Source organism: Castor canadensis, chromosome 12 (assembly GCF_047511655.1).
Source record: "Castor canadensis chromosome 12, mCasCan1.hap1v2, whole genome shotgun sequence".
In the NCBI taxonomy this organism is placed as follows: domain Eukaryota; kingdom Metazoa; phylum Chordata; class Mammalia; order Rodentia; family Castoridae; genus Castor; species Castor canadensis.
This window is the reverse complement of record NC_133397.1, coordinates 48,397,634-48,416,800: the sequence shown is the minus strand read 5'-3', so window position 1 is coordinate 48,416,800 and position 19,167 is coordinate 48,397,634. Positions and strand designations below refer to the sequence as shown.

At 37.8% G+C, this 19,167-nt stretch overlaps 1 protein-coding gene across 3 annotated transcripts in view; it reads left to right on the top strand.

Moving 5' to 3' along the window:
- The window catches only part of Efemp1 (EGF containing fibulin extracellular matrix protein 1), a 59,296-nt gene extending 40,382 nt beyond the window's left edge, over positions 1-18,914 (top strand). For 2 of the 3 annotated variants that reach the window (XM_074049753.1, XM_020182324.2), the window contains exons 6-11: positions 4,978-5,097; positions 6,506-6,625; positions 8,083-8,202; positions 12,273-12,396; positions 12,482-12,677; positions 17,690-18,914. In XM_074049753.1, coding sequence (XP_073905854.1) covers positions 4,978-5,097; positions 6,506-6,625; positions 8,083-8,202; positions 12,273-12,396; positions 12,482-12,677; positions 17,690-17,851 — 842 coding nt within the window. In that variant the 3' untranslated portion in view covers positions 17,852-18,914. The remainder of the gene's footprint in view (positions 1-4,977; positions 5,098-6,505; positions 6,626-8,082; positions 8,203-12,272; positions 12,397-12,481; positions 12,678-17,689) is intronic. The other variant, XM_074049754.1, reaches the window with a different exon arrangement.
- Positions 18,915-19,167: the final 253 nt, after the last annotated feature.

Sequence of the window (19,167 nt, the reverse complement as noted above, 5' to 3'; positions counted from 1 at the left end):
ATCACAGAGTAAGGCTCTTTACACTGCAAGTTTCTGCTGAACCTAGTACAAAGTCAAGTACAAGCTTGACTTGAGAGTCTACGAGTATCAGCTTTCTGAATGCAAGGGCTGGGTCCATGTGTCACAGCTGACTCTCCAGTCCCAGAAGAGGGTCCTCCACTCGGTGGATGTTCTAAACATGATTTTTTTTCTTTTTCTTTTATTATTCATATGTGCATACAAGGCTTGGTTCATTTCTCCCCCTGCCCCCACCCCCTCCCTTACCACCCACTCCGCCCCCTCCCTCTCCCCCCCACCCCCTCAATACTCAGCAGAAACTATTTTGCCCTTATTTCTAATTTTGTTGTAGAGAGAGTATAAGCAATTAACAGGAAGGAACAAGGGTTTTTGCTGGTTGAGATAAGGATAGCTATACAGGGCATTGACTCACATTGATTTCCTGTGTGTGGGTGTTACCTTCTAGGTTAATTCTTTTTGATCTAACCTTTTCTCTAGTTCCTGGTCTCCTTTTCCTATTGTCCTCAGTTGCTTTTAAGGTATCTGCTTTAGTTTCTCTGCGTTAAGGGCAACAAATGCTAGCTAATTTTTTAGGTGTCTTACCTATCCTCACCCCTCCCTTGTGTGCTCTCGCTTTTATCATGTGCTCATAGTCTAATCCCATTGTTGTGTTTGCCCTTGATCTAATGTCCACATATGAGGGAGAACATATGATTTTTGGTCTTTTGGGCCAGGCTAACCTCACTCAGAATGATGTTCTCCAATTCCATCCATTTACCAGTGAATGATAACATTTCGTTCTTCTTAATGGCTGCATAAAATTCCATTGTGTATAGATACCACATTTCCTTAATCCATTCATCAGTGGTGGGGCATCTTGGCTGTTTCCATAACTTGGCTATTGTGAATGGTGCTGCATAAACATGGGTGTGCAGGTGCCTCTGGAGTAACCTGTGTCACAGTCTTTTGGGTATATCCCCAAGAGTGGTATTGCTGGATCAAATGGTAGATCAATGTCTAGCTTTTTAAGTAGCCTCCAAATTTTTTTCCAGAGTGATTGTACTGGTCTACATTCCCACCAACAGTATAAGAGGGTTCCTTTTTCCCCACATCCTCACCAACTCCTGTTGTTGGTGGTGTTGCTGATGATGGCTATTCTAACAGGGGTGAGGTGGAATCTTAGCGTGGTTTTAATTTGCATTTCCTTTATTGCTAGAGATGGTGAGCATTTTTTCATGTGTTTTTTGGCCATTTGAATTTCTTCTTTTGAGAAAGTTCTGTTTAGTTCACTTGCCCATTTCTTTATTGGTTCATTATTTTTGGGAGAATTTAGTTTTTTAAGTTCCCTATATATTCTGGTTATCAGTCCTTTGTCTGATGTGTAGCTGGCAAATATTTTCTCCCACTCTGTGGGTGTTCTCTTCAGTTTAGAGACCATTTCTTTTGATGAACAGAAGCTTTTCAGTTTTATGAGGTCCCATTTATCTATGCTATCTCTTAGTTGCTGTGCTGCTGGGGTTTCGTTGAGAAAGTTCTTACCTATACCTATTAACTCCAGAGTATTTCCTACTCTTTCCTGTATCAACTTTAGAGTTTGAGGTCTGATATTAAGATCCTTGATCCATTTTGAGTTAATCTTGGTATAGGGTGATATACATGGATCTAGTTTCAGTTTTTTGCAGACTGCTAACCAGTTTTCCCAACAGTTTTTGTTGAAGAGGCTGCTATTTCTCCATCGTATATTTTTAGCTCCTTTGTCAAAGACAAGTTGGTTATAGTTGTGTGGCTTCATACCTGGGTCCTCTATTCTGTTCCACTGGTCTTCATGTCTGTTTTTGTGCCAGTACCATGCTGTTTTTATTGTTATTGCTTTGTAATATAGTTTGAAGTCAGGTATTGTGATACCTCCTGCATTGTTCTTTTGACTGAGTATTGCCTTGGCTATTCGTGGCCTCTTGTGTTTCCATATAAATTTCACAGTAGATTTTTCAATCTCTTTGATGAATGTCATTGGAATTTTGATGGGAATTGCATTAAACATGTAGATTACTTTTGGGAGTATAGACATTTTTACTATGTTGATTTTACCAATCCATGAGCATGGGAGATCTCTCCACTTTCTATAGTCTTCCTCAATCTCTTTCTTCAGAAGTGTATAGTTTTCCTTGTAGAGGTCTTTTACATCTTTTGTTAGGTTTACACCTAGGTATTTGATTTTTTTTGAGGCTATTGTAAATGGAATTATTTTCATACATTCTTTTTCCGTTTGCTCATTGTTAGTGTATAGAAATGCTAATGATTTTTCTATGTTGATTTTATATCCTGCTACCTTGCTATAGCTATTGCTGATGTCTAGAAGCTTCTGAGTAGAATTTTTTGGGTCTTTAAGGTATAGGATCATAAACATGAATTTTGAATGTATAGAAGAACACAGGATGAGAAGGCCAATTAACAAACAGTGATGTTAAACAGCACATTCTGGCTCATTCACAAGGCCTGGCAGTGGACACAAAACTGTGTAATTGACTGGCTCTGTCCATTTATGTACATACCACCTCTTACCACAGACCAGCAGAGAGGCCTTATTTTCTCTTAGAAACAGAGGGTGAAGACTTGAAGACAGGCAAGCAGAATCAATTTTCGTCTGAGAATGTGAGCTGTTGACATTAGGATGTCAACACTGTGCTCCTTGTGGGCCCTGGCACAGTTCTGCCTGCCACAGGTTGTGCCCAAATGCTGGCATAGGTGCCCAGCCTCAAGGAAGGTCTGGAGTTTGCAGGGACAGAAGCCATGATTTAGGACAAGAGTGTGTGGAAAACTCCAGGAACACCAAGTTTTGTCCCTTCTATTAGTCAGAAAAATAAGCATTTGAAGTCCTAAAAAGTACAGAAAAAAGGACTAACCAATCCAACTGAACCAAGGAGAAAGGAAAATATGGTGGAATCCATTTATGAGAATATTGGAAGAGACCTTCTTAAACTCCCATCCTATCATGTGTCTGTCATGATATCCGTTCCCCTCAGTCACAGAATCCATGCCTGAGGAGAGCAGAAGAGACCTTCCTCATTCTGATCCTCACCCAGCTCTGTTGATCAACACTCCCCCCTCCCTAAAGAAAGTTACACTCCAGCTCTAGCCCACTAATTATAGTTCCCCATGTACAGTACCACAGTTTGGTGCTTCTACACAAGTTCTTTCTAGTACCAAAAACATTCCCTTTTAGCAAATTCATTCTACTACCAAATCCTAGTTCAGAATTACCTCCTCTGGGAAGCCTTCCATGAGCAACCAAAATTTAGTTACTCCTTCTTCATCAAATTATGGCAAAGTATCCTTTTTGTAAATTTACAATCTTACAGACAAATATTTCTTTAAAGTATAAAGATGTTATGAAGATGTCAAATTGTTGTTCGGAAACATGTACTCTCAATTTCTGTATTTTGTTCTTGTAGACTGGTCCAAATAGTCCATCCACCAGAAGCAGTCAGCAAGTCACACTTTGAGGTAGTACAGTGCTCCCTCTGCCCCTTGTACACTTTCTGTGATAGGTCATATCCCCATGAAGTAAGTTGTTTCATGCCTGTCTTCCATACTAGACAGATGCAGAATTATGTGTATTGTCATTATAAACCTGCAGTGACAAGCACAGCACTAGCAGATAACAATGGTCTATTGGATGGATATCTGCTGGTTGAAAACATTAATTAAGGGCTGACTTGTGCCATGCACTACTCTTGGTGCTTGGCTAGTAAACAGGTTGTACAAAATCATGGCTCTCATAGGGCTATTAGAATTTACCATTTATACAAACTAGGTATCGATAGTGGCACCTGGCTATAACACAAGGTCAGGTACATGTCCCACACCTCACTATCTTAGATCTTTTTTAATAATGGTTCCCATTTATTTTCATGTACTGTGTTCCAGGAATTTTGTCTGCATCATGAAATCTTCCCAACTATTCTATCACATTGTTGCATTATTGCTTACAAAAGAGGAAATGGAAGCCTGAGAAGTTAAGACCAAAAGAGAAACTACCAGAACAGAGATTCAAACACAGGTTACCCTAAGGCCTCTTGAGCACACTGCCTCTCATTTTAAAAAGTACCAAAAGAACTCAGCACAGTTTTGCTTTTTGTTTTGTTTTACTATAAGGCATGGTAACTATAGAGTGGTACATGTATTACGTTACACAGGCAAAATTATTGGTTTAAATTGCACGTCATGTTGGAGTTGTCACAAAGTCATGAATTAATGACATTTTAGATTTTATGCTTCTAAGCTAGTCCTACTCTGCAAGTTCTCAATTGAGCATTTTATGGCTGAAAATATTTATCAGAGAAGGACACAGGCTGGAACACTTCATCAAAATGTCAGAAGGGCCTTCTCAAGAGGTCACTTGTTAGCATCCTTTCCTTCCACAGTGTTCTTTCAGTTGACCCTCACAAAAACTTCCTAAGATACACATGGCAAGCCTTCCTATCACATCTTGCAGAACAAACACTAACTGTGAACATTTAAATGACTTAGCTACAGTCACCAGCTGAGCTCAGCCCACAACTCCTGCCTCTCGGTCTTGTGCTACACCTCTCCATTCTTCAGCAATTCTTTCTAATCTCTCTCATTTTAAATAATCTTTTGGCTCCCCAGACTGACATTCTCATATTCATGTGAGATGGTCGTCATTGCTTTTCCCTTTTTAAGTCTCAGTTTATTTAACACTGAATGGGTATGTGGTCAGTCTTTGTTCGTAACAGCTTTCTTAACTCCACAATGGCGGCCAAAGTATATTTAAAACACACATACCCCTAATTTTAATAGGAGAGAGAGAGAGATAATGAGAGAGAGAGAGAGAGAGAGAGAGAGAGGAGAGTGTTGATTTTTAAATAAGGTCCTCCCTAGCTACATTTTCTATATATCTCTCCTGAGTACTTGGCAAGTGAATAATTTGGTTCTCTGTGTGTGTGCCTGGTCACCCAGACATAGATGAATGCTCCGTGCCTCCATATTGCCATCAAAGATGTGTAAACACACCAGGCTCGTTTTATTGCCAGTGCAGTCCCGGGTTTCAGTTGGCGGCAAACAACTACACCTGTGTAGGTAAGCCTTTTGGGAACTATCATCCTGACTAACTGATTCTATGTTCAAGAAAAGGATAGGGGGTTGAATAAGATCAAAGTACTTTATATGCAAGTATGAAAATCCATTGAAAATTGTAAAAAATAAATAAATGGGGGAGGAGAAAGATTAATGGGGGGGGACATCTGATCAAATCACATTATATGCATACATGGACATATTGCAATTAAACCCCTTTGTACAATTAATATATACTAATTTTAAAAAGAAAGAAAGGAAAGGAAACCCATCAGGCATGATGATGCATGTCTGTAATCCCAGCTACTAGGGAGGCAGAGGCAGGAGGCTCATGAGTTAGAGGCCAGCCCAGGAAAGGAAAAAAAATTGTCTCAAAAACAAATTTAAAAGGGGCAGGGGATGTAGCTCAAGTGGCAGAACACTTGCCGAGCATGAGGCCCTAAATCCAATCCCCAGTACTAAAAAAATAAAATAAAATGTAACCCCATGCCATGATCCAGTATCCAGTTTTTCTATGTTCCATGAATGAAATGCTTTCCATCAGCTTCCCTAAAGCAATCATAAAGTTGAAAAACAATAGCAAATCTGTTTTTCAAAACACATCAAAATGTGAATGGAAAACTTTTTTAACCTTGGTTTTAGTTTTCCTCTGTGGGTGTATCAAAAAAAATTTTTTAAGTAGAGATCAATCGATGTACACACACCAATTAGTCAACAGTGTGCGATAAATGCTGAAGGTGCCAAAGGGGTTACTGGAAGTTCAAGTACATAAACTTTCCACTGAATGCGCATCTGATTTTCACATGCTTCTTCTCTCCTTTCAGAATGCAATGTCACGGCCCACAATTATAAGATTGGCATGACATGGAAAGAACCTAGTGCCGGAAAAATGCCTTTTCACAATATTTTCAGTGCCTTAGAGCATTGCAAAACTCAGTATGGGTCTCAAAGGCTTATGTTATAATTGTAATGGAATTTAACAGAAACCATTTAAAAAGTAATAAATAGCACAAATAAATCTACACCACAGCATGCTGAGAGACTGTATCAGTATGAGTGTCTTATAACAATTATTTATAGATCTGGCATTTTGAATCTGAACAACAGAAGAAAAGAAATACTAGAATGTATATTTATTGGACGCATTAAATTATTTTGGGAAGATTTATCAAAAATCAAACTAACTGTCATTCTTAGAAAAAACTATTCTGGTTTTTCTAAAAGAAGTACATGACAGACCTTTGAAGTTGTTCCAACAAATATGAAACTAAATGGATGTTCTCCAGTGAGCTTCTGCAGGGAAAAGAATTCAGCTGGGGAATTACTCACTTATCAACAAATGATACATACAGGTACAAAAGAACAAGGATATACCTAAAAGCATTTACATATTTAAAACTTTTCCTTGCAGATATAAATGAATGTGATGCCAGCAACCAATGTGCTCAACAATGCTACAACGTTCTCGGCTCATTCATCTGTCAGTGTAATCAAGGATATGAACTGAGCAGTGACAGGATCAACTGTGAAGGTAAAATATTTTCTGAGTAATGTGTAATAAGAGTCCATTCTTATAACTGATGTTGTTTTATCTGATTGTATACCTGTTGACAAAAACAATTTTTACTCCCAGAAATTCTGTTCTAAAATCTAATTAATGCAGTTCAATAACAACCTTGGATTTTCAATGTGTTACCAAGAGGAAAAACAAAATAACTGAAATATTAGATGCATGCTTGGTCTAATGGTTAGAAAGGGAGCTCTGGTGTTTACAGTGTGACCCTATAGCATCAGCACTTCCTGGGAGCTTGTGAGAGATTCGGTCTCAGACCCCAGCCAGACTTTCTGAGTCAGAATCTCCATTTAACAAAAATGTCAGTTGGTTGGTGTGCAGAGTTAGGTTTGAGAAGAGCTGAGTGTATGTCAAAAACACTGCAATAAAACCTAAGAAACTTGGCCCCTAGCTTTATTCTTGCCACTCTGTGACTTGGGCATATTTCTTTAAATGCCTGGGATGCAATTTCCTCTAAGTAAAAGGAGGTCATTCAGCTGGATGGACAACCTTCAGAGTGTATTGCACATGCATGTCCCATTGCATAATTCAAAAGGCTTAAAACTTCATGACATCTTAAGTGTTGATGCCATCAACACCTGATGTCTTTAACTTCTTCATGGGCCACAAAGGTCATTACTCAGCCTCACATCCTACCATTGTTCTCAAAACCATAAGTGGGGCATGGCCTATGCTCAAGAGTTAAAGTGCCTGCCTACCAAGCATGAAGCCCTGAGTTCAAACCCCAGTGCCATCAAAAAAAAAAAAAGGAAGGAAAAAATAAAGAAAAGAAGAGAAGGAAGGATGGAGGGAAGGAGGAAAGATTAGAGAAGATAAAATCATAGCAATGAAGACACAAAATGAAACACACAGAGAAAACTATAAAGAGCTGTCTCAGGACTGCTGCCTCTGCCCCCCAGAGCAAAGTACAGGGATATCCCTATTCAGAAATGTGAGGCATTTTCCCCTGAAGAACAGATCCTGCCAAGATGTCACCTCTGGACACTTGCACAGGGATAGAATTTGGAGTTCAAAACCCACATGAACTCAGCAGTAGAGTCACTCATGCATCTTAACACTGGAAGGTAAATCCGAATCTGCTTCCTGGATGGGGTCTGCACAGCTCAAAGTGCAGGGTGTCAGCCACAAGCCAGTTAACTCAGTCTGCTCAGCTGGAATAGTTTAGGCCCAGGGTTAGCTACACTGTCAGCAATGATTCAGTGAAAGTGATGATAAAGAGTATGTCTTTATGCTGCAAAGTCAGAGAAATGAGCTGATACCATTAAATTTGACCCTTGAGCTTCTGATAAAACCTTGTATTCTACTGTACAATTCATACTATTTTTACTCTCTTTAGCTCATCAAAGAAATATAATAGCATAATACCATGAAAGCTTTTCAATGCTGTGTCCTTGCTTTTTTCTGACATTCCACAGACATTGATGAATGCAGAACCTCAAGCTACCTGTGTCAATATCAGTGTGTCAATGAACCTGGGAAATTCTCATGTATGTGCCCCCAGGGATACCAAGTGGTGAGAAGTAGAACATGTCAAGGTAAGTTCATTTGTTTTTATACATGTGAAATGTTCAGTTTTAGCCAAGAAGAACATGGAGGAAGTTAAAGGATTCTCTCTCACAGACTTTCATTTTTCCCACAAGTATACAGTTTGAGCTCTTTCCCTGCTAATGAGATAATGCACTGCTCCTGGAGAGGAGATTTGGTGTTAACCTTGACTGTCTTTAAAATTTAGACTAATAGCTTTTCTTTTTGAAAATGTAAATAATTGTAATAAAATTTTAATATCCCTACCAAATGGCCTATATAATCTTTAAATCATCTATCAGAAAAGATTCAGTTATTAAAATGTATTTCCATGCATCTGAGTTTAGAGCCTAAGTTTAATTTGTGGGTTACACATACTTCAAGCTAGTCTCAATTCTCTAAATCACCAAGACTATAAATTATGTAGTTTTTTCATTTTGGCTTTTTGAAATAGGGTCTTGCTGTGTGGCCCAAGCTGGCCTCAAACCCCAGGATCTTCCTGCCTCCCTTTCCCAAGAGCTAGGATTAAAAACACATGCCACTGTGCCTGGAAAATTATGTGGTATTCTAGGTGCTAAGAAAAAAAAATCTTAATATATATTAAGATGATTAAAATTAAATTAATTAAAATATGAATTAAATTAATTAAAATATTAATTATTCAGAAAAAAACTACTGATCCTAAAGCTAGCGACTTTGGACCCAGTTTCAAAATGAATACTCAGGTGTGGTCCTCCCACCTACACGTAGATGGAAGAGGCATTTCTCTACAATAGTATGATTTCAGAGTCTCTCCAAAAGATTTAAAAATATGTTCCCTCTTCCCCCTCCCTCCAATGCTTCATGTAATTTCAAATTTCTTTACAATTCTTTTTCTGTGTGTGGCGGGGCTGGAGGGAGGCCTGGGGTCTGAACTCAGGGCTTTGCACTTGTCAGGTAGGTGCTATACAGCTTGAGCCATGCCATCGGTCCTAGTTTCAAATATTTAACAGGAAAAAAGACTGACAGATAAAGCCAAAAATGTGACCAGTTCTGAAAAGTTAGTATAAACACTTAAATTTACTCAAAACAGTGAGAGAAGTGAGGAAATGACTGACTTTGAGGACAGGAAACTTACTTGAGTCTAATTCTACCACATTTTATCTGTACAATCTTGAACAAATCCTAAACTTCAGCCTTCTCTTTTGGAAAAGGGAGATGTGAGACTGAAAAAATGTAATATGAACAATTTGAAAACTATAAATCCTGCACAATTCAAGGTGTCTTTATGAAGTTTACTTAGCAATGTAAATGACTAATAGTAAATCTCCTCTAGAGTCCAATTACAATTGGAAAGTGTGGACACAAGATAGTAAAGATCTTGTTAAGAAAGGAAAAGATCAAAGAGATCAGGCACTGGAGAATCTTGGTCTATAGCATGATTATACAGGGGAAATAACTCAGAGGAACATCCATGAACTTGGATCATGTAGTGGGCAACTAAACTCCAACCAGTATGTAATACATAATCAGAATGTCATTCATTGCAAAATGGACATCTTTATAACTCTTTCCAGGTTAGTAGAGGCTATAAATGCATGGCATTCCAGTGATCTTACTTACTGAACCCTAATTGAGACTTTTAATGTGAATATTACATGCAGTGGGATATTTTAACCATTTTCTCTGGAGTCCTTCAAACAAATGTCTGTGTGTTTCTGATCATAAATGAATTTGATGCTATGCAAAGACAGAGCAAATAAATGTAAAATAAGACCTTAATTGCCTGATTTAAATATCCAGAAACATTTATATCTATGGTAATTAAAGAAGGAAATGCACTGGATTGCAAGTGGGGGTTTGCGAGTGTTTTTATGTTGAAGGTATGCAGCGTCAGAATATTTGGTTAAGCCAAAACATTTTTTGTGAAAGACTTACATTCTTTTAAAGTATAAAGGAATTGCTTTCCTCCACTGAAACCATCCTTCCTGAGCCTCTTCCATAAGAACGAAGTAAAATTGAATAGGTCTGGATTCTTGCCTTCCTCCAAAAGGCTTATTTGGGGTATGAAATAACTGTTCTCTTTTCCATAGGCTTGCAAAAATGAAGTGGGAGGGGGTGGAGACACATGCTTATCAAATATTTCAATATTATGAATTTCTGAAAAAAAATCTTCCAGAATGATTAAGATGTCAATTATGCTAGGCTCTATATTACTGGCAGTAATAAATGAAGTTTATTGCATAAGGTTTCCTTATGCCACTGTTGGAATCCATATTACAAACCAGTCTTAGTTTTCCCTATCTCTAAACACCACCTTTATTTTTCAAAAAGATGAAAATGTTGAAAGATCAAGTCAACTGTGACTCTGAAGAATCCAGGTTTTCTGTCCTCAGCCATAGCCCGTCCAAGAAGAGACTTCTTATAATTGACTCTAGGAAAATGCATAGTTTTTCCAGTCTCCTGGATTACAGATAACTTAAGCCAGTTGGAAGCTAAAAGAATTTGTTCCTTTAAATACAAGTCATGGAACTATATTCTTATTTAGAGTGCCTTGCAATGGGAAGATGCCTGTCACTAATTATGAGAACTTGAACCAGCCACTTAACCCTTGTTTTTCCTCCATATTAAATGGAGATAATATCTTCCTTGCCTATCTCCACAGTTTGTGTAAGGAGCAATTTAACTTAATATTCATCAAAGCTAGGTGCCCCGTGCATAATACTAGGTGATGAAAAGATTAAGAGGTGAGTAGAGTAGCCCTCACCCTCAAGGAGTTAGTAAGCTAATAGAGGGAGTAAAACAAATGCATGGATACTAACAATGCAAAGCAGAAAGTAACAATGCCCCTAAAAGGGGAACACAAGACATGAGAGTTCAAAACAGATCATATCCCAGTGCCTACCCCATATACGACTTGCAGCAAGGTCTCAGTGAATTACTTACAGAATAAGTAAGCCCATACTCATTACTAAATGCAATCACTGAAATGACTGAATTAAAATATCCAATTGTAGGGAAGCCATGATTCTGAAAGGCTTATGTTGGATAAAATACAAATCACCACTCAAATGTAAAAGGAGATAGACTGAGATAAGGATGTGGGTGTTAATTTAATTGCTGATATTTTTATAAAAGTATGGCTTTCTAGCAAAACTCTTCCTCCAAATGTCATCTGAGATTTCCTTATAGCCAAATCTAAAACCAGTCCTTGTCCAGCCTGGTTTACCCACAGCCTCCCTCCCAGGACTCTCTCCATCACTCCCTTTGACACTGCCTTTTCCTTATTTCCCTATTTGCCTCAACAGCCCCTTCTTCTTCCACACAGTTCTTAAATAGCCATGCTGCACAAGATGGAACACTTTGTAACTCCACTTCTGCTGTGCTTCCTATGGACAGGACAATCCCCTCCCAGAGAATCAAGTATCCCTTGCACTCTACTGCTTACTGAAACTGCCTTTCTAGTATTTTTCTCTCTTCCAGGCTTCTGAGGCAGCTGGCAAGCTGCCCTCTCTGTAGTTTTTGTTTGCTCCTTTCTCATCTTAGACAGCCTTCCGCACCCTAGCTGTGAAAATTCCATCTAACCAACACCCTCCAAGTCCAAGTGGAGATGCCTACTCCCTCCTTCAGACTTCCCTAACCCTCCAAGCAGAATTAACCAATTTTACTTTAAATCCCCCAGTCCACGTCTCTATCTCTTTCTAAATTCCATTTTACTTCATAAGTAATTTTTGACACATCTGTATTCCCAACTAAATTATCGTCTTCCTGGGAGCAGGAACTAGTGTTTTTTTGTTTGTTCATTTATTTTTGTTTTACTTTTACATAAGCAGAGTCAGTGATTAGCATTTGGCTTTAAATTCAACAGATGAAAAAGTGGTGTTTGATAACATATCATGAGATGACACAAATTAAGCATTCCAGAGTAGCTCAGCTATGTCTGTCCTGATTTCAACACAGTAAACTCAAGTTCCACCCAGTCTGGTATCTAACAGCAGATTGAATACAGTCTAGATTCCCACATACCTCCCTTGCAAACCAGAGTCTACCACTTACACAGTTTTCTTAGATCAATAAATTCTTTAACCCTATGTCTCTACAGATATAAATGAGTGTGAGACTACCAATGAATGCCGAGAGGATGAAATGTGTTGGAATTATCATGGTGGCTTCCGTTGTTACCCACGAAATCCTTGTCAAGATCCCTATATTCTAACATCAGAAAAGTAAGAAACATCAGAACTTTGAAGGTGGGAATATTCTGGTCCTCCCAAGCCAAACCAGTGAATGCTTTTTTGTGCATCTCTGCAGCCGATGTGTTTGTCCAGTATCAAATGCTATGTGCCGAGAACTTCCCCAGTCCATAGTCTACAAATACATGAGCATCCGATCTGACAGGACTGTGCCATCAGACATCTTCCAGATACAAGCCACAACTATCTATGCCAACACCATCAATACTTTTCGGATTAAATCTGGAAACGAAAATGGAGAGTTCTACCTACGAGTAAGTATCATGAAGGCAGCATTAGCTATTGAAAAAGGTGGAAGTTTGTCATTGTTGTGTAGCATTCATGTGGGAAAAAAAGTGAATAGTTAAGGAGATTGATGTGTGGACATGGTATAAGGACTTCCAGTGTACACTGTCTCATTTGATCTCTTGGTAACAGTCAGATAAATATTAGTGTTGATCTCCATTTTTTACAGAAGAAAAAAAGTGAGACTCAGAGAGATTAAGAAACTTCACTAAAGTCATTCCACTTCCAAGCTGCAGACTCTCATAGAGTTGTGTGTGACTGCCAAAACACAAGCCTACACCACACACACACACACACACACACACACACACACACACACACACACACACACACACCAAGCAGGTATCACAAATTGGTGATATTTAGTTGTACATAGAAAAAAATTCGTGGATTGCTTTTCAAAATTCATGAATTCCTTAGTACTATGTTTGCTCTAAAATTAAACCAGTCCACCTCTGAGAATGCTCTGCCTAGTGTACATCAGTAGTTGTACTCTTTGTGCAAACTTCAGGCAGACGGTGTGAGCTCACCAATGTCTTGTCCCTGCTTTTCACCAAAATCTCACTTCTGAATTCTGCCATTTCTCTGACAGTGTCTCCTGGATTATCATTGCTTCCTTGCCCCTGCCTCTCCTCTTTTAAATTGCTCCCTTTACCTTCCCAGCCCATCCATAGCTGTCCAAGCTGGTCTTCCTTACTCCATTGCCTCAGCCTTCCAGGCTCTCCTATAAAATGTCAGCAAGTTCATTGTAGGTTAAAATTGTGACACATTTTAAATATGGCTCACCACTTCATTGGAACATTATGGCACCCCACCAAACAGTTTTCAGGGTCACAATAATTGTTTCATGCAAAGGATGTTATTCATCCAGTTACAATTTTCTGAAAACTCCTTTGAGCACTCTTCATTTTTAATCAAATCTTAAAGTCAGTATTTCATTTTGAGAATATGAAAGTAAATCGGGAAATTCATCCTCATGGCAAAGTTTACACATTTTTAACGTTTACACATTTATCCTGTTCTTTGATATATTAACTTCCCTTCCAGCTCCAGGATAATGTGATTCTGTTTCTTTGCCAATAAATTGAAATGATTAATTTCTCATGACCAACTTCTGAAGAGAAAAACTCAACTCAAAATATGATCTATTACTTTTATTTTTTTCTAATACAAAAAATAAACTTCTTTAACTCAGGTATTTATAAGAAGTTTCCTTTAAATGAGTTTTACCAGCAGGGGAGAGGGGGGAGAAATGACCAAACATTGTATGCACATATGAATTAAAAAAAAATGAAGAGGAAGAGAAAAAAATTAAAAATAAATGAGTTTTACCCAGTTCAGATGATACCAATTAAATGATTCTAGCTTGGATATTACCAATAATCCCATGGTAATAATAAAATAGACTTATCTCAAAATATTCTTTAAAAATAACTTTCTGTAAAATTTCCTAGCAGAATCATTAAAAAATTAAATGAAGTTCTGACACCTTTTTTTTCTCTGCAGTAAACATGGCACTTTGAAAGCTGTTTTTTATTCATATCTGCATTTATTGACTTGATTTTTCAAATATGCTCATGTTTTTCTCAAGTGAAATTCTTTTTCTCGTGAATAATATAAGATATTGGCAATTTTGATAATTCCAACATAAAACAATTTTAAATTATTTGAATTTTAAAAACGATTTACAATAATAAAAATAGATACTTCAAAATTATTTCTCACCTAATTAAAAAAATACTTGGATCAAACGCTACAAAATTTCTTCACTGAAATTCCACTTATACAGACCAAATTTAATGCATAAGAATCAACCAGCAGGCTTTAATTAAGCACCTACTTCCCACGCCCCAAGCTTCATGCTTGCTGCTGTGAGAAACTAAAAAGACATGTATCACTGTTAATTGATTTCAAAGAGGTTTAAACATGCTGTGCAGCAAAAGTTAACTCCTATGAATAAAAAAGGGGCCAATTTTGCATTTAGTTCTGTGGTCCCAAGACATCAAAAATTTATAAATAAAAGAGAGTTCTTGACAGTAATGGAGTTCACCTAATCCTTGAAAGGATCGTGGTCCAGGTCAACCCAGGCATAAAGTGAGACCCTATTTAAAAAATAACCAGGACAGAAAGAGCTGGCAGTGTGGCTCAAGTGGTAGAGCACCAGCCTAGCAAGTGCAAGTTCAAACCCCAGTGCCATCAAAAAAAAACCAGAAGCAGCAGCCACAAGAACCATGGAAGGTCCTAGAGACACAACAATGAATAAAATCAAGCCAACTCCTGCCTCATTGCAGCTTAAAGTTGAGACATTGAATAAATCCTTAAAATGATGCTGAACACCACAACAGAGAATTGCGAGTTGTTCATGAGTGTATAAGAAGTGGTCCTAACCAAGATAGCAGTGGTCTGGGAGCCTCCTGGAAGAAGTGGATTTAATTCCCAGGATGAATTAGAAAATAATAATAATAAATTAAAGGAATGTAAAGTCCAGTTGGTCTGGAACTCCAAGTGCTAGAGGCAGAGTGGCCTGAGAGGAACCTGGGGAAATGAATCAGGATTAGTTCATACAAAACCTTACAGATTTTAAGACTTTCAAGTAGGGGAGTCTACTGGATTTCCATGACAAAATGAAGCCCGTGTGTTATTTATAAGGGACAGGGGTGAGGCAAGAATGGAAATGGAGAGATCAATTAGAAATTCAAGATATGGGGGATTCAGGTGGTGGCAATGAGTTTTAAAAATAAGATATATTAAAATACTGGAAAAACTACATTACTTGGTAATGTAATTTGGTCCCATTTGCTATTGGAAGGTTAGAGGAGAAAGAAGACAAACTCCTTCTTTTTTCTGTCTTGAACAGGAAATGGTGGTGCCATGTACTGAGTTAGAGAAGAAAAAGGTGCCAGTGTAGAGGGGAAGGTGTAGGGTTCATTTTGGATGGATTAAGTTCTAGTCCCCAGGGGACATTCAAGTAAAGATATGAAGGGAATTGGATATGTGGATATGGAACATAAAATACAGATTCTCAAGTCACTAGCAAGTATACGATTACTTGAAGCCGTAGTTTTGGTTAAGATTACTCAGGGAGAGTTGGTGAGATTACTCAGAAGAGAAGACGGCCTGGAATAATGAAGGGCTTAGATTATGAAGTTTTCCGTTCTATAACCTGATCATCATTAGAATTGTCCAGTACCCCAGCCTACCCTGGCTGTCTCATCCCCCATGACCTTCAATGTCATGCCACTCTGCCACCAACCCCCTCACTATACTCTGGAGTTTGTTATCATTTAGAACAATTCCACATGAGAATCTTGGTCCCCAGTGGCCCACTCGCTGACCCTCCTCCTTACATATCACTCTCTGTGCTCTTCACTTTCAAAGTGATGATAGTCCCCTGATCCCTAACCCCTATTCTCTTCCAGTCTATCAACAACTTGGTATACACTTGAACCACTGTGTCACCAACACGTCAGCCCTCCATCCAGCAACTCAGATCAGCCCTGTAGTTCATACATATTTTCATACCCATCTTGTAAGCACAGGTTGGTAATATTATAAAATCTTATTCTCTAATTTAGATGGCTCCTCAGTGTACCCAACAATCCCATAACCTTTTCTTATTTCTTTCATTCCATTCTCTCCAGTTCCTAATCTCAAATGACCCCATACTTGTTAAGCTCTTACATCCTTCATTTTCAGTAGGCGATCTTACCTGTACTCCTCTGAAATCACTGACACCAAGGCATGAACTTCCCATCCCACCTCACTGCAAACTTAAGTCTCTGTCCTCCATCCAGTTTCTAAAGACAAAGTTTAACTCCTGCCAACTAAGACCAGCTCAGCACCTGTACTCTTCATTCCATCTCACCTGGAACCCTAATTCCATCAGATTCCCTGCTATATCTCCTACATTTTTGATACGTTTCTCCCTCTAGATTTTGCCCCATCCCTCCCCTCTCTTGCCAGACTAGGTTCTTCAAAATCAACCCATTGCCATGATCTGTGCTTCCTTACTTCCTAGTCACTTCTCTGTCCTCCCTCCCCACCATCTTACTATGGAGAAAAAGCCACCAATGACATCCAAACTGTTAAATCCAGAGGGCACTGCTGGCCACTCATCTCCACTTAATCATTTCTCTTCTCAGCTTCCTTTGATTTCTCCTCTGCATGCTCCCAGAACGCCCCCATTACCACATATACAATCTCCCTCTTGATTTAGTGTTCGCCCATTGCAGTGATTGCTAAATTTTCATTCATGTTTCTATCCCTTGGAATTCGGATTCATAAATCCATTTAGTGGTCCTTCCAACCTCATCTCCCTCCATTCCCCAGCACCCATCACATTCTTCATCAGAACTAAACTGTCCAATTTTTCTGAATATGCTACTTTATAGAACTTTTGTTGATTACCGAGATTCACCTCAGGCATCCAAGAGACTTACAAAGTTTCAGGATTCCTCCTCCTTTTTTCCTATGTGTATGCTCCTGAATGCTCAGACCCTGCATATCCCCAAATATCTTAACATTTGCCACATTCTATTAAAATTAACTATTCACCTATCTGTTCATCCACTAAAATGTAAACAGACACACAATGTTAAGAAAATGAAAAATGACAACTTTGCTTACCAGTTCAAAAATTATCAGATTCTCATCTGAACTATAGTCTCTGGAAAGGCTGGAACTGCTCAATACAGAGGTAGAGAAATGTTAACAAAGAAAAAATGATCTGAAATGTTAAGTACTAACAAACATTGACAAATATTAATGAGAAATGTTTACAAAAATTATTTGAAAAGCAAGTCCTTGTAATTTGGAGCAAGTGACACGGATGGACAAGGGATAAGAATGAAATAGGAATAAAAATAAGGAATAAGAATGAATAATTTCCCCTAATTATTATGGGAGGTACAATAAAGAGTAATAGGAACTCTAATCCAAGAAAAATTATTCTCTGCACTCCTCTTTTTTTCTTTTATTTTAGCAAACAAGTCCTGTAAGTGCAATGCTTGTGCTTGTGAAGTCGCTGACGGGACCAAGAGAATATATCGTGGATCTGGAGATGCTGACAGTCAACAGTATAGGGACCTTCCACACAAGCTCAGTGTTAAGACTGACAATCATAGTGGGGCCATTTTCATTTTAGCCTTTTATAAGAGTCTACCACAGGCATTTAAATCAGCCAAAGAATATTGTTACCTTAAAGCACTATTTTATTTATAGACATATCTAGTACATCTACATCTATAGTCTGTACACTCACCCATAATTCAAGCAATACACCATGGTATAAAGTGGGCATCTAATCTGTAAAGATTCAAAGTTTATCTTTATTACTGTGTGTAAATTAGACATTAATTTTCACTAAAAACTTATCTTCTTCAAGAGATCTAAGCATACATTATCTGCTGAAACTTGGATTCTTGCCTGTAAAAATGGAGCCACACAATGATGCTCTTCTGTGGTGCTTAAGGAAACTTATCAGCTCCACTGACAGTCTTGTAAGGAGGCAGCCATCATAACAATGAATAGCATGCAAAGGCAAGAATGAGTTTCTTAACTGCTTTATGAGAAAATTTAAAAAGTCAATAAAGATATATTTCTTTAGAAAATTAGGATCTACCATATTTGTGTTGGTTTTTATTTTCACAATCAGTTTAAAGGTAGTTGTGCACTAAATCACAATTGTACAGTATACTGGTTTATCTAGGGTATTTTATATTTTATCAGAAATCTTGTATTAAAAATAAGCAAATATTCTTCCAAATTCCCAAAATGAATCAACTAACCCCTAAAAATTATTCAACTGAGAAATCTATGGGGAGCAGATCAGAAAATTCTGGAGTTGACCTGAAGAAGCAAATTCAGTAAATGTTAATAACATCCCTGCAGTCAGGGTTTCCCCAAGATTACCACAAAATGAAGAAAAGGTATTTTACTGGAGAATTTTTAACTTCTAAATAAGATTTGGGTCCTAAAACTTCTTGAATTTATAAACAAAATCTCCTTATTTGAATTTGATGCTCACAAAGGAAGAAAATGGTGATGGCTTTTATTGCTGGCCTTCAGGGTAACGACGAACTAAAGCAAATCACTCCATCCCAAGTCTATGAAAAGGTTTTTATGTCTTCTTATTTGTTTAAAATATAACTGCTTCACTTCAATGTGTCAAATTTTTAAATAAAAATAAATATTCTTTTAGAAGTTCACTTAATCTTTGGATTTTTTTTAATGTGGCAAATAATACCCAACATAATTTTTATATTTTAGGAAAAATCAGTTATAGCTGTCAGATCAAAAACAACCATTATATATACATTTTATATATAGATAATAAACTAGATGAAGATACAAAAAGACTATTAAAATCATACCACAAAAATATGTACAGCCAATTTTTTTCTTACATCCAATTTCAAAACACAAATGAATAACCTCTGTCACCAAGTAACCTGGCTGTTA